General features: G+C 43.6%; 1 protein-coding gene across 2 annotated transcripts in view; it reads right to left on the reverse strand.

Annotated features, from left to right (window-relative positions):
• AGPAT1 (1-acylglycerol-3-phosphate O-acyltransferase 1) overlaps positions 1 to 16,203 on the reverse strand; it is a 51,554-nt gene that overhangs the window by 16,331 nt on the left and 19,020 nt on the right. For both annotated transcript variants that reach the window (XM_039336577.1, XM_039336576.1), the window contains one exon: positions 6 to 195. In XM_039336577.1, the coding sequence (XP_039192511.1) occupies positions 6 to 190 (185 nt within the window). In that variant the 5' untranslated portion in view covers positions 191 to 195. The remainder of the gene's footprint in view (positions 1 to 5; positions 196 to 16,203) is intronic.

Below are 16,203 nucleotides of genomic sequence, written 5' to 3' on the forward strand. Positions count from 1 at the left end.
CTCACTTCATATTTTCCACGTCGCGCCCACGGACTGCACAGATGGGGATGGCAATGACAGCCAGGAAGAGGATGTAGCTGTTGTAGAACGCCATCTTGCAGAAATACTTGAAGGTGGCACTCCATTCATACAGAAGCGGGACAGCCACAAGGAAGAGGATGAGGAGCCACTGGCCCAGCGAGATCTCCATTTTCTCTGAACAAAGGGAACAGGAAGAAGCAGAGTTTATTTCTGATGCATTCCTAGAAACCAAAAGTAAACAGAGCCTTGCAAACAATTGTCGCTGACTTTCCCCTAACCTTGTCCTCTTCAGAGGTACTGGGAGGCCATGTTGGCTGGAGACAACTGGTAGTTGTGGTTCTAATCCAGGGCTTTTCAACCTTTTCACCCATTGTACCACTTTTAGGATATGGCAACATCCGAGTACCACCAGTCGCCTAGCAAGGTGTCAAAAACTTGATGACCAAAAAAAGGAAAAAAGTGATGAAGTACAGGTAGTCCTCAACTTACAGCAGTTCAGTTAGTGACTGTTCAAAGTTACAATGGCACTGAAAAAGTGCCCCCCAAGCCACAACTGAGCAAGACACCTGCCTGCCCGCCCGGTGGCACTCTTCCTCCTGTCCAAGGTTTTCATTGTTGTGAGCATTTCTGTTGAGGATTGGCAGCGAGGGTGGGGTGGGGGGTATTTGGTCCCCCCCCATCTGCTGGATGGTTGCAGCAGGTTTTGGTCACTTCACATGACCCTGGGACACTGTGACCGTCATAAATATGAATCAGTTGCCAAGCATCTGAATGTAAATCACAAGACCCTAGAGAGGCTGCAACATTCCAGCTGATCGGCGCTTCTTCTGGGCTCAGCAGAAGCGTCAGGATCAGCGCTGAGCTCCAGCTGGAGCCTGGCACTGATTCTGGCGCTTCCCCTGAGCCCTGACAGCCCCGAAGAAGTGCCAATCAGCTGGAGCCTGGCGCTGATCCTGGCACTTCCGCTGAGCTCGGACAGCCCTGCAGTTCCAGCCATCTCTCGTTCAGGCTTGTGCGGTGCTGCCACCGGTTCAGCTCATTCCCCTCCCCCACTACCACTTTTCTAGGATGGTCGCGTACCACCTGCCAGATGCCAATGTACCACCGGTGGTACCCGTACCACTGGTTGAAAAGCCCTGTTCTAATACACCTGGAGGTCACCTGACTGGAAAAGCTATAGAGGTGGTCCTCAACTTGTGACAGCTTCTGGAAGATCACGGAAGGATTCGCTGACTGTCCCGAAGGTGCTTCCTTCCAAAAGGCAACCGGACGTTGTTTTTCTTTGAAGACCTTTCGCTTCTCATCCGAGAAGCTTCTTCAGTTCTGACTGAAGGGTGGAGAATGGAAGGATTTATATTTCTTGCTGTCATCTGTTCGAATGGTACGGGAGGATGAAGGGATTTCCAGAAAAAAATTGCAGACTACGGGATTCAGGTGACCCTGAGGGCACAGATAAACCTCCAAGTGGCCTCAACGCCTCTCAGAAAAGAGTACTAACGACCAGATGACTGCAAGGAATATAAGTCTTTCCATTCTCCACTATTCAGCCAGAACTGAAGAAGCTTCTTGGATGAGAGGCAAAACGTCTTCAAGCCAAACAAGAAAGTCCGGTTGAAAGAAAGCACTTTGGGGGCAACCATGATTTGGATGACTGAGAATCTTCACAGAGGTTCACTGAATGCTTTCAGGAGCCACTTACGGCTTTGAAGCATTTGGTTACACCCCTTGCTCCAGGGGCGTTTTGTTCAACCTTAGCAACTTTTAAGTTGTATGGACTTCAGTTCCCAGAATTCCTCAGCCAGCATGCTGGACTTCTGGAAGTTGAAATCCACATATCCTAAAGTTGTCAAAGTTGCAAGGGTTGCCACAAAGAAGAGGGAGTCAAGCTATTCTCCAAAGCGCCTGAAGGCAGGACAAGAAGCAACGGATGGAAACTAATGAAGGAGAGAAGCAAACTAGAACTAAGGAGAAACTTCCTGACAGTCAGAACAATCAACCAGTGGAACAAGCTGCCTCCAGAAGGGATGAATGCTCCAACACTGGAGGTTTTTAAGCAGAGACTGGACAGCCACTTGTCTGAAATGGTATAGAGCAGTGGTTCTCAACCTGTGGGTCGGGACCCCATTTGGGGTCGAACGACCATTTCACGGAGGTCGCCAAGCAACGCAATCCGCCATTTTTTCCCCCTTTTCCTTAGATGTGCTACTCCCTTTTATTCTATTGGCTTTTGAAAGCCAATAGAATAGACTCTCTTGAATAGAGTCTAATTCTATTGGATTTCAAAAGCCAATAGGAATTGTCCAGGCTGTCTCTGCCCTGCTGAGCCCGCCAAAAGTCCCATTCTGCAAACGGTGCTGCACCAGTTGAGTAGTCCTCGACTTACGACCGGTTGAGTAGTCCTCGACTTACGACCGGTTGTGGGTCGCAGCATTAAAAAGGTTGAGAACCACTGGTATAGAGTTTCCTGCCTGAGCAGGGGAGTTGGACTAGATTACCTCCAAGGTCCCTTCCAATATTATTATTATTATTATTATTATTATTATTATTATTATTATTATTATTATTATTATCATCATCATCATCATCATCATCATTATTATTATGTTGTTGTCTGTTGTTGTTGTTGTTATTGTTATTGTTGTTGTTGTTGTTGTTGTTGTTGTTGTTGTTGTTATTATTATTATTATTATTATTATTATTATTATTATTATTATTATTATTATTACTTCTCTAGGGAACCAGCTTCACCATTGACCTTCTCTGGCACGCAACCAAAACTTATTCTCCGGTAACTTCAACCTATGCAAGTTAGACCCCACTTTTGAGGGTAGGCAGCAGGGAACCGGTCACTTCCCAGTTCTATGGCTGCAGCTTTTCCAGGATTTAATCTACCAATCTTGCTCAAAGGCATTTTTAAGAAAGCACTTTAACAGTACGATCCCTCAGAGAGCTGTCAAGGTCCCAAAGTTAAAAACATTTAGTAGCCTTTCATCTCATGTTTCTCTGCCATTATTGACTTTTTCAATGCGTGAATTTAAATCCGTGCGAGGGGAGCCAGGGGACCCCGTGCAGATTATAAACACAGTTTCTGTCCCAGAACCTTGTGCAACACACAGGACCTTTGTGATAGACACACTAGCTTGTCTCTGCCCAGAAAGACATATAATAGGATCTTCTCCCAGACCCATTGGCAGCTGCCTGAACCGGAATATTCTTGAAATATTTTTTTCTTCTTCTTACAGAATTCTTTTAGATAGATTGAGGTGAATGGGGTGCGAATAGAAGTAATTCTCAATTTACAAAATTCATTTAGTGACCGTTCAAAGTTACAGTGGCACAAAAAAGGGGACGTGACGACCATTTTTCACACATATGACCGTTGCAGCATCTCCCGTGGTAATCAAGTAATCAAAATTCAGATGCTTGGCAACTGATTCATATTTACGACGGTTGCAATGTCCCAAGGTCACGGGATCATCACCTTTTGCAACCTTCTGAACAGCGAAGTCAATGGGGAAGCCAGATTCACTTAACAACTTCATTACTAACTTAAAAACTGCAATAGTTTACCTAACAACTGTGGCAAGAAAGGTCGTAAAAGGGGGCAAAATTCACTTAACAAATGCCTTGCTCACCACCAGAAATTTCGGGGCTCAATTGTGGTCATAAGTCAAGGACTACCTTACAAGGATGGGGAAACCTACAGCCTTCTGCCCGTTGCTAAACTACAACTCCCAGCATCCCTCACTCTGGCTGGTAAGAATTCAGTCTAATTTGGAAGTCCATAATTTTCGGTCTCTTCTTTCCTTATCACAGTTTAGGGCAGGGGTAGGGAACCTTGGCTCTTTTGTGACTTGTGGACTTCAATACCCAGAATTCCTGAGCCAGCCATGCTGAGGGCAAAGGGAGAGGTTTCCAAGCTGAGCCATGCTGGCTCAGGAATTCTGGGAGTTGAAGTCCACGAATCATAAAACAGCCAAGGTTGCCTACCCCTGAGCTGGAGAATTACAGTAGTCTAGCTTTAGTTGGCAAGATTCGGTCTGCATGGTGTGAGCAAATAAAGGAGTGAACCTCGGCTAGATTGTTTTATGTCATTCTTGGGTTGGGCCTAACAGCCCCTCAGCTCTTAGCTATGAACTGACTTAATAGCTCAGGGTTTATAGGAGTTGAGGTTTTCCAGTAGTGCAACTGGCCTGCACAATCCTTGACTTACGACCATTCAGAGTTACAACAGACCTCCCTGGAGGTACTTATAACCTGGTTCCAAAGTTCCAACAGCTGCCCCCCCTCCCACGATCATGTGACCACATGTCAAGCATTCAGCCACTGAACCGCATTTATAGTTGTATGCAGCATCCCGTTTTTGCTGAAAAAAAACCCCCAGCCTTTTCTTCTAGTTTTTGGCAATTGCTTTGTCAACCGCCACAAAAAAGGTCATAAAATCAGATTGGTCATTGTGGATGACCCATTTTATAACCTTCACAGCTTAGGACTGTAAGGGGTAGGCTCCATTATCATTATAAGTCGAAGGCTACTTGTACACTGTGAACCATTTCTTCCTTTTTACTATCTCCTTTTAATCAAATATACTTCGAGCAGCTAATAACCATACATATATAATCCAGTATAATCAAACTAAACTGTAGTATAGCTCAAAACACACCAATATCAGAAAAACAATGGAATAAGGGCACAAAATGTCACATTTCCCATGACAGCTTTTCTTTTTTAGGAAAATCCACATCACTGTCAATCACTCTTCATCTTGACAGGGTCATAATATTGGGAAAGAGAGCAAGTTTCTCTCCCAGACCAGTAATAGCATTGGTGTTATTTATCTCTGGATAAGTAAATCCTTTGCAAGTTACCCTCTATTTCCACTTTTTAGGTTGTTATTGCACATCTCAAGAAACCCATAAGAGGTGTCTAAACTCTTTTAAGACATTCCTTGATTGTACTGGGAGATTATGTGATTTATGAACCTTATGAAAGTTATGATATATTTAGCCACGATTTATAGAGTATGCCATAGCTAGCTAGGTTCATTCAAGATGAAACATCTTGAATCTTCAGAACAGCAGCTCCAGCAACCAACCAGCCAGCAAACAGTTCTCTTGCTATCTACCAAGCTCCTTACTTCCAATAGTTTTATTTAATTCTTTTAATTTTAGAGTGGAGTGGAGTGGGGTGGGGTGGGGTGGGGTGGGGTGGGGTGGAATGGAATAGAATAGAAGCTGGAAGGGACCTTGGAGGTCTTCTAGTCCAGCCCCCTTGTTCAAGGAGCAGTACCTATACCATTTCAGACAAGTAACTGTCTAGTCTCTTCTTAGAAACCTCCAGTAATGGAGCCCCCACGATTTCTGAAGACAAGCTGTTTTACTGGTTAATTGTCCTCACTGTCAGTAAGTTTCTCCTTAATTCCAGGTTATTTCTCTCTTTGATCAGTTTCCATCCATTGTTTCTTGTCCTGCCCTCTGGTGCTTTGGAGAATAATTTGAACCCCTCTTCTTTGTGGCAGCCCCTCAAATACTGGAATACTGCTATCATGTCACCCCTATTTCATTTTGTAAAATAAAAATTTAGTATGCTCTAAAGCAGTGTATCTCAACCTTGGCAGCTTGAAGATGTGTGGAGTTCAACTTCAACATCAACTCCCAGAATTCCCCAACCCCAGTATTTTTGTTTTTATGATCTGTTTTTATAAGCTGTCCAGAGTTGCTTGACAGTAAGATGGGTGGCATATAAATTTAATAACTGACTGACTGACTGACTGACTGACTAAATCTATTCCTAATAACCAGGGCAGCATTTGGCAACCTTAGTATGCTAAGGACAAGTCTCTAATCCTGGTAAGCAATCCTATAAACTCAATTTATGCTAAGTCATAATGCACTTTGTTTGGCTAAGAATGTTATGTATACCCAGAAATTCCATCGCTCCATCGTATTTGAGGGATTAATGAACCCAAACAATTGTGGATTAGTCAAATGAAGTGAAGAGGAGAAAAAATGGCTCAGGGATATGTGAATCCAATTTGTGTGTCCTATTGGCACCCATGCAGTTTCTGAGATTAAACTGGCTCGTGTCCATTAGCAACAAAAGACATGTCAAACTGAGATATGCGAGACTGAATCACAGGCAGATGACCTGGGAGAAGAACCCAGACTTCAGACTGTCTGCCAAGGAGCTGAGGAATGTCACACTGGCACAACTAGGATCATAAGTAATTGTTTTCCAAGCACAACATGCTCCCAGTGACACAATTGAAGTAGGAGGGGAATTGCCAAGTTCTAATCCCTTTTCTCTGGTGCTCTCCTGCACATTGGTGATGTGTTGTCTAGCTGAACAAGGTCTAAGGTTATGTTCTCATGTTAGTGTCAGTTTGCACCAGAGCTTCACCTTAGCAAACGAACACCAAACACGAAGCGAGTAGCCTGAAAATGAAAACTCTGGAATTTTTTAAAAGGTCAGTACAATGTTGACTCTGTGCCTCAAGGGGAAAAAAAAAAACTCCTCTCTAGCCATATTTCAAGAACATTCCAACTATTTCCTCAAGTGTAAATATTTTTTATAAAAATCAACAGGAAATGGGCCACTGCTGGACAATCTAAAGCAGGGTTCCATCGCTTGACACTGGAGAGCTTCAGTAGAAAACTAGATAATTTAATAGAGGTTAATCCTGAAGTTGAAACTCAAATACTTTGGCCACCTAATGAGAAGGAAGGATTCACTGGAGAAGAGCCTAATGCTGGGAAAAATTAGAAGAAGGGGATGACAGAGAATGAGGTGGCTGGAGGGAATCACTGAAGCAGTAGGTGTGAACTTAAATGGACTCCAGAAGATGGTAGAGGACAGGAAGACCTGGAGGAACGTTGTCCATGGGGTCGCGATGGGTCGGACGACTTCGCAATTAACAACAACAACAAACCTATTAATGGCCACCTTCTGCGTTGATCAGTTTTTACATCTCTATCCTTCCTTTGTGAGTCTTCGTGACGAGCAACTGGTTATTAAAATGATCTGCAGACAGACTAGTGAGAGCACGCCTGATGACACCAAGCAACAATTTAAACATGACACTTCCCATTTGAAGAGATGTTTTGAAATCAATAAAATCTAAAGAAATTCTTTCAAGGAAACCTAGAGCTAAGGAGAAACTTCCTGACAGTTAGAACAATTAACCAGTGGAACAACCTGCCTCCAGGAGCGGTGAATGCTCCAGCACTGGAAGTTTTAAGAAGAAACTGGACAGCCATTTGTCTGAGATGGTATAGGGCAGTGGTTCTCAACCTTTTTTTTCTGGCGACCCCGGTCATAAGGATGCGGCGCGCATGCACGGCGGCACCCCCATGCGCGGTGCACATGCACAGCACCCCCCCCATGCATGGTGCACATGCACAGCGGCGTCCCCATGCGTGATGCGCATGCGTGGGCCGCCCCATGCGCGGCACACATGCGTGGGCCACCCCCATGCGCGGCACACATGCGAGGGCCGCCACATGCGCAGTGCTGCCAGCTGACAAAAAAAATGGCAGATTGCGTTGTTTGGCGACCATGAAATGGTCGTTCGACCCCAAATGGGGTCGCGACCCACAGGTTGAGAACCGCTGGTATAGGATTTCCTGCCTGAGCAGGGGGTTGGACTAGATGACCTCCAAGGTCCCTTCCAACTTTATCATCCTCATTATTATTATTATTGATTATCGCACAGTCCGCCAAATGTTCAGACTGGATTTGGCATTTTTGTCTACCTATCGAGTTCTTACCAAGGACCTGGGATAGGCAGATGTGGATGCTTGATGGTATTACAGATATCATCGTAGGATGGAAGCAGTTCCTAGTAAGGCCGCCTTTTGCAACTGACTAATGGTGAATTTGTCATTTATTATTATTATTATTATTATTATTATTATTATTATTATTATTATTGATCATCGCACAGTCAGCCAGATGTTCAGACTGGATTTGGCATTTTGTCTACCTATCGAGTCCTTACCCAGGACCTGGGATAGGCAGATGTGGATGTTTGATGGTATTACAGATATCGTCGCAGGATGGAAGCAGTTCCTAATAAGGCTGCCTTTTGCAATTGACTAATAGCGAATTTTTCAATGCCAATGGTGTTCAAGTGGTGCTCCAGTTGTTTTGGAATTGCACCCAAGGAGCCTATGACTATTGGTACTACCCTTGCTTGCTTTTGCCACAGTCTTCTCTATTTCTATTTGTAGGTCTTTGTATTGTTATCCTTCTCCAGTTCTTTATCATCTATTTGCTGTCTCAAGCATATGCCCACGGTCACTATCCAGACTTTTTGTCGTCTGATAGTTTGTCGTGTTGTTGTGTGTTGTTGTTGTTGCTTGTTGTTATTAAATTATATTATTATTATATTTATTATGGATAATCGCACAGTCAGCCAGATGTCAGGACTGGATTGGCATTTTTGTTCTACTATAGAGTCCTACCCAGGACCTGGGATAGGCAGATGTTGGATGATTGATGGTATTACAGGTATCGTCGCAGGATGGAAGCAGTTCCTAGTAAGGCCGCCTTTTGCAATTGACTAATGGCAAATTTGTCAATGCCAATGGTGTTCAAGTGGTGCTCCAGTTGTTTTGGGATTGCACCCAAGGCACCTATGACTATTACTATTATTATTATTATTATTCCTATTTTATTATTATTATTCCTATATTATTATTATTTAAATAGGAAACATAAGACATTTGGCAGCTTACATGCACAGATCAGGAAAGCTATCCCTCAAAATAAATAAATAAAATAAGGCCACAAATGAAGCTGGGATACCTCAATTTACACCAGTTCGTTTAGTGGACCGTTCAAAGTTACAGTGGCACTGAAAATTGTGAATTATAACAGTTTTTCAGTTACGACCTTTGCAGCATCCCCATGATCACGTGATCAAAATTTAGACTGCTTCATATTTACGACTGCTGCTGTGTGCCAAGGTCATGTGATGCCCTTTTGTGACCTTCCGACAAGCAAAGTGAAAGGGGAAGCCACTGATTCACTTAACCACCAGGTTACTAACTTATCAACAGCAGTGATTAACAACAGTGGCAAGAAAAGTCATAAAATGGGGCAAGACTCACTTAACAAATGTCTCACTTAACAACATAAATTTTGGGGTCAATTGTGGTCATAGGTTGAGGACTACTCGTACTTGTATGGGGTTTACTGTACCAATCTAACTTAAGAGTAAAATCACTCTTTGCTACGGGCGACGTTTAAAAAGGAGCAAATATGTAACCAATCAAGCCATTATACACATTATATTTCACGCCCAAAATTTGGCCCTGAAAGCATTCTATCGGTAGTCCTCGACCTATGTCCAGAATGTCTGTGGCTAAGCAAGGCAGTTGTTAATTGAGTCATGCCTGATTTTATGACTTTTGTTTGCCACGGCTGCTAAGCAAATCACTGCAATCATTCAATGAATTATGAGATTTTTTTAAATGAATCCTGCTTTCTAGATTGATTTTGCTTGTTGGAAACTGCTGGGAATGTTACAAATGGTATCACATGATCCCAGGATGATGCAACCATCATAATTACACACTGGTTGCCAAGCATCCAAATTTTGATCACAATTAACTGCAAGGAAGCTACGACAGTTGTAAGCGTGAGAATGGGTGGCAAGCTACTGTTTTCAGCGTTGTCGTAACTTTGAATGGTTGCCAAATGAATTGTTGTACCTGTATATCTCCAATATATTCTAAATAAATCTCGCGGGTCCCTTAAACTTCAAAACCCACCAGAGATGCAATGATTTGATCCACATTATACATCATTACAGATTTTATCTTCCTAGGCTCCAAGATCACCACAGATGGGGACTGCAGCCAAGAAATTAAAAGACCTTGCTCCTGGGGAGGAAAGCTATGGCAAATCTAGACAGCATACTAAAAAGCAGAGACATCATCCTGCGTACAAAAGTACATATAGTCAAGGCCATGGTTTTCCCAGTTGCAATGTATGGCTGTGAAAGTTGGACCATAAGAAAGGCTGAGCGCCAAAGAATTTGAACTGGACTGCAAGGCGATCAAACTGGTCAGTCCTAGAGGAGATCAACCCTGACTGCTCTTCAGAAGGCCAGATCCTGAAGTTGAAACTCAAGTACTTTGGCCAACTAATGAGAAAGAAGGACTCACTGGAGAACAGCCTAAGGCTGCGAAAGATTGAGGGCAATAGAAGAATGGGACGACAGAGAATGAGGTGGCTGGATGGAGTCACTGAAGCGGGAGCCGTGAGCTTAAATAGACTCCAGAAGATGGTAGAGGACAGGAAGGCCTGGAGGAACGTTGTCCATGGGGTCACGATGGGTCGGACACAACTTCGCAACAGCAACAAATACATCATCAAGTTAGAAAGAGTCTTCTATGTCACTTACGTCAACCTCCTGCTTAAGGTAGGGGGTCTAGGATAAATCACCGTGGCCAATTTGCCACAACTTGCCACGGGACAACTCAACCTGGCTAACTCGCCATGGGACAATTTGTCACAGAACAAGAGTGGCACTAATATTGAAGAAATGGTGGAACAGAGTCATTAAAGAAAGGATGCCGAAGGAGGGACAAAATGAAATGTGAATGACAAAAAAGTAAAATTGTATTTTTTAGTTATTTTAAATAATTAAACTGAAATGTTGAATTGTCCCGCGGCGACTTGGCCATGGGGAGTTAGGAGAAGCTTCTAACAGTGAGGACAATTAACCAGTGGAACAGCTGCTTGGCCTTCAGAAGCTGTAGTTGCTGCATCACTGGACGTTTTTAAGAAAAGACTAGACAGCAGAAATGGCTAAAATTTCTGCTTATTTAAAGGACCATTCACAAGAGAGATATTTTAATGTATGGAGAAGATGGATAGAATATGTTCAGAAGAAGTATGGAACTACAAAGTTTCACTTATTTTATGAGTAACAAATTTGTTTATAAACTTATGATGTTAAAGTTTGAAGAGAGTTAAGGGTTAGTATGATTTTGGTTATTGTATAATTAGTAAACTTAAATAAATTATGTTTAATATGTTTGTATAACCCTGTACTTGGCTCTGGGAAGTGGGGGGGGGGTGGGGTGGGGGGAGGGAGGGGGAAGATGGGTTGAAGTTTAAGTAGCTCAGATAAGTAGAAATAGTTTTATTGTATATAATATTGATGTTTTAATTTGGAGAGAGGAATTGCTCGGGCAAGATAGGAAGAAGGGGAGAAGCAAGTAGGAAAGTTGAGGAGAAGGAGGAGAGGGGGAGAGCGAGGAAGAGGAAGAAGAGGGAAAGAGGGAAGTAGGTTAGAGGGTGGATGCGGTTTGGGGGGAAATGGGTGAGCGATACCGAAAGTTGTGTGTATCAATCTGCTTTATTTTTTTATCTGAAGTATTTTTATGAATGTAATGCATTGTAAAATTGAAAATAAATTTTTTTTACAAAAAAAAGAAAAGATTAGACCAGGGGTAGGCAACCTTGGCTCTTTTATGACTCGTGGACTGTCCACGAGTGATAAAAGAGCCAAGGTTGCCTACCCCTGGACTAGACGAGTCACTTATCTGAAATAGTATAGGGCAGTGGTTCTCAACCTGTGGGTCGGGACCCCATTTGGGGTCGAACGACCATTTCACGGGGGTCGCCAAATCACACTGTCCACCATTTTTTTCCCTTTTCCCTAGCTGTCCTACTCCCTCTTATTGGTGGCCACACCCACTTGAGGGTCACATGGGGAACTGTATTATGAGGTCACGGCATTAGAAAGGTTGAGAACCACTGGTATAGGGCTTCCTGCTTGAAGAAGGGGTTGGACTAGAAGACCTTCAAGGTCCCTTCCAGCTCTAGTCCGATTGAGTTGGCCAGGGCAAGATGGCCCTGCCGAATTGTCCCATTCCGTAATGTAGGCAATTCAAGAGATGAATCTCCCAACTCATCTTTCAGGCAATCCATTTAGGTCACCCAAACAGATACAGGGTGAGTCTAGTTCTTTAGCAGCCTCAAGTGAGAATTCCCGGCAGACTTTGTGCCAGTCAAAAACCGTGTGAGGATAATATTAAGCATGCAGAAAAAGCCCACAAATATTTCATCGGGCAAGGAGGGGTCTGCTCCTCGGCACATCCCTGGATATCGTGTCTCGTTCTTTGCCCGGAAGGAATGATTGAGTCCCCCTTTCAGGCAAGCATAAAAAAAATGGAAGTCCTGCAAAACAGGCCTAGCAGCAAAGAGGAATGACAGTGGCTCAAATCGATCAGGAGGGAGGGAGGGAGGGAGGGAGGGAGGGAGAGAGAGAGAGAGAGAGAGAGAGAGAGAGAGGGAGGGAGAGAAAAAGAAGGGGAGGTCAACAAAGATGCTTTGATTGCAAAAAGGCTGAGCGAGTTTACCACCGCGGGAAGGTCCTTGCCTAATTCTGGTGTGACAGACTTGTTTGACAAGGCAGGGAGAGGGATCTGCTGCTTCCTGATCCCTCTTGTATGGAACTTGTCCCAGCAGATCCTTCCTCAGAGGTTAAAGAGAGAAGGGGGGGGGGGAGGAAGAGAAAAAATGAAGTTTTCTCTCAAATTTGGCTGGAAGGTGAAAAAGGGAAGCTTGCTTTACTTCAATGCCCCATCTCTAACCAACACGACATAAAGGATCAATAACTTCTGGAAGAAAGGACACAACATTGCCTACTGGCGAATTTTAACATCCACAGCTGGGTTCATTGACTCATTGTGTGGCATGTTTGTTTTTCATTTAGCAAAATGGGACACAATCATTAGAATTTGTAAAGCAGGGTTTAGGGCAGGGGTAGGCAACCTTGGCTCTTTTATGATTCGTGGACTTCAACTCCCAGAATTCCTGTCATGCTGAGGGGAAAGGGAGAGGTTTCCAAGCTGAGCCATGCTAGCTTAGGAATTCTGGGAGTTGAAGTCCATGAGTCATAAAAGAGCCAAGGTTGCCTACCCCTAGTGTAGGATCTCCTGCTTGAGCAGGGGGTTGGACTAGAACAGGGATGGGCAACCTTGGCCCTTTTATGACTCGTGGACTTCAACTCCCAGAATTCCTGAGCCAGCATGGGTCAGCTTGGAAACCTCTCCCTTTCCCTTTAGCATGGCTGGCTCAGGAATTCTGGGAGTTGAAGTCCACAAGTCATAAAAGAGCCAAGGTTGCCTACCTCTGGTCTAGTGGGTAAGGCTCCAGGCTAGAAACCAGGTGACTCTGAGTTCTAGTCCTGCCTTAGGCATAAAAGCCAGCTGGATGACTTTGGGCCAATCTCTCTCTCTCGGTCCAACCCACTTCAAAGAGTTATTGTTCTGGAGGAAATAGAGAAAGGAGGAGTAGTAGATACAGTCATCATTTTAAATTACATAAAGTAATAGAGGTGGGATAAAAATCAAAAGGGTCAAACAACACATCACCTTCAAAAAAACCTCCAGTTATATGTCAGTTTTGGGAGTATTCCCTGAACTGGCTGGAATTGGAGTTTAATTACATGTATAGGGCGGCATATTACTTATCTAGGCCTTAGAGTTTTGGACCAGGTCTAGAGAGGCCATGGGTTCAAATCCTGGTGCACTGCTACCGTATAAAGGAAGAGAACTTTATGTGCTGTTGTGAACTCTTTAGAAGGAAGGAGGGAAAGTGTTATAGTTGTTATAAAGATCATTATCAAAAAACAGTTGGTGGCTGAATGCAGAGGATTACTTTCAAAACAAGGAAGTTATGACTCAAATATGGGAGACATGCTTCTTGATAGTCAAAGACAATAGAACATGTCAAGCACTCTGACAAATAAGCTTGATGTGGAGATGACCAGTGAAGGAGAACTTATTTCCTTATGTAGCAGGCTGTTCCGCTGGCTGATATCCAATACAGTCAAGAAGTTCCTCCTGAGGTCTAGCTTCAACACATGTCCTTATAATAATTTCTTTGTTAATTCTGGTCCCTTCTCGGAGGCAGTAGAAAAAAAGTCCAGTTTTTCTTCTGTGTGATAACCCTTTAGATCTTTGTTTCTCTACCTCGGTAACTTTAAGATGTGTGGACTTCAATTCCCAGAATTCTCCAGTCCACACATCTTAAAGTTACCGAGGTGGAGAAACATTGCTTTAGATTTTAACCTTACAGGCCAAACAGAAGTTCTTTAATTGTTTTTCAGAAGGCTTGTTTACAGAGACTAGTTAGTATCTTGGAAGCTCTGCTTTATGGTCACTTAATTTGTCATTATTCTTTCTGAATTGTCGTGGCAGAACTGAACCCAGTGTATGATCAGGTCAGAGTACAATCAGGCCAGGCTAGAGTTGACCTATGTTGAGGGCAGAAGAGAATTGAACTGTGATCAGGGCAAAAGAGCCATGAGCTATCATCTATAATCTGGATTCTGTGTTCCCATTAATAAACTTCCAAGGCGGCTTTTTCCTTTTTAACAGCTGCATCACAGTACTGGCTCATAAGTTTAAGTTGTCAGTAAGAACATCCAGTTCCTTTTCAAATGTACTGCTATTAAAACCAAGTCACCTCCCTCCTATATCACACAAGAGTCACCCTGGGGTTGAAATGGGCGGCAAATAAATGTAATTAGTAAATGAAAATGTACGTTTTCATTTTTTTCCCTAGACGCAGAACTTTACATTTCCTTATGGCCCACACGTCCTATGGTATTTATTTATTAGATTTTTATCCTACCATCATTGCTTTATAAGTAACTCATGGTGGCGAACATACCTAATATCCTTTCTTCTCCTATTTTCCCCACAATAACAACCCTGTGAGGTGGGCTGGGCTAGGCTGAGAGAAAGAGTGATTAGCTCAAAGTCACACAGCCGGTTCTCATGACTAAGTGGGACTAGAACTCACTCTCCTGGTTTCTAGGCTGGCGCCTTCACCACTACATCAAACTGCTCTAGATTTTTTTTTTGAACCTTCTCTTCTATACTGTTAGTCACTACTCCTAGCGTTGTTTACCTTCACATTTAATAATCATCCCCTCAGCACTCTTATCCCATCATTAATAAAAATGCTGATCAGCATGGCCTCAAAGAAAGCCCCGTGGCAGTCGGTTCCCATTCCCAAGCTGATGTGGAGGCATTTATGCACCCTCTTTGGGTGTGGTCAGTCAGTCATCTGTGAAGCCATCCAACAGTTGTATCACTTAGACCGGGGCAGTCAACCTTGGCTCTTTTATGACTTGTGGACTTCAACTCCCAGAATTCCTGAGCCAGCCATGCTGAGGGGAAAGGGAGAGGTTTCCAAGCTGAGCAATGCTGGCTCAGGAATTCTGGGAATTGAAGTCCACCAGTCATAAAAAAGCCAAGGTTCCCCACCCCTGTTCTAGTCCAACCCCCTGCTCAGGCAGGAGACCCTACATTTGGGGTAGGCAACCTTGGCTCTTTTATGACTGGTGGACTTCAACTCCCAGAATTCCTGAGCCAGCATGGCTCAGCTTGGAAACCTCTTTCTTTCCCCTCAGCATGGCTGGCTCAGGAATTCTGGGAGTTGAAGTCCACGAGTCATAAAAGAACCAAGGTTGCCTACCCCTGGCTTAGGGCTTAGCTTGGGGTGCGAACCAAGCCACTCTCTTTCGAATAAGCCATGTTGCAGCAAACGCGGTTACAACAGAGCAAAACTGGCACTCCTCCACTTACCATCAGAGCTGAGCCCAAAATTTCTGCTAAGGGGGACATTGGCTAAATGAGTTTTGCCCCATTTTATGACTTTTCTTGCCACGGTTCTTAAGTGAATCACCGCAGTTGATAAGTTAGTAAACCGCTTGTTAAATGAATTGGGCTTCCCCACTGACTTTGCTTGTCAGAAAGCGGGAAAAGGGGATCCCATGACCTTGGGACACAGCAGTGGTCATAAGTATGAACCAGTTGCCAAGCATCTGAGTTTTGAACACATGATCCTGGGACTGCTGCAAAGGTCGTAACTGTGAAAAACGGTCATAAGTCACTTTATTCAGTGCCCACTGTAACTTTGAACAGTCAGTAAACAAGCTGCTGTAACTTTAAACGGTCACTAAATGGACTGTTGTTAAGTCGACCTGTAATTATTTCTTGAATAAGGTACGTTGCAGCAAACCAGGTTATGTGAAGGCCAAGCTACAGGCAGACACTTTCATTTGAGGAATCCAATTAATTCAGATTTATGGAAAGGGTAGCGATAAATCAGGTTGCTTGAAGCTGGGTGACACCATGATTTATTATACAGCGG

Source organism: Crotalus tigris, unplaced genomic scaffold, assembly GCF_016545835.1.
Source record: "Crotalus tigris isolate CLP2741 ecotype Arizona unplaced genomic scaffold, ASM1654583v1 scf7180000017666.379230911805:20528666, whole genome shotgun sequence".
Taxonomy (NCBI): Eukaryota; Metazoa; Chordata; class Lepidosauria; order Squamata; family Viperidae; genus Crotalus; species Crotalus tigris.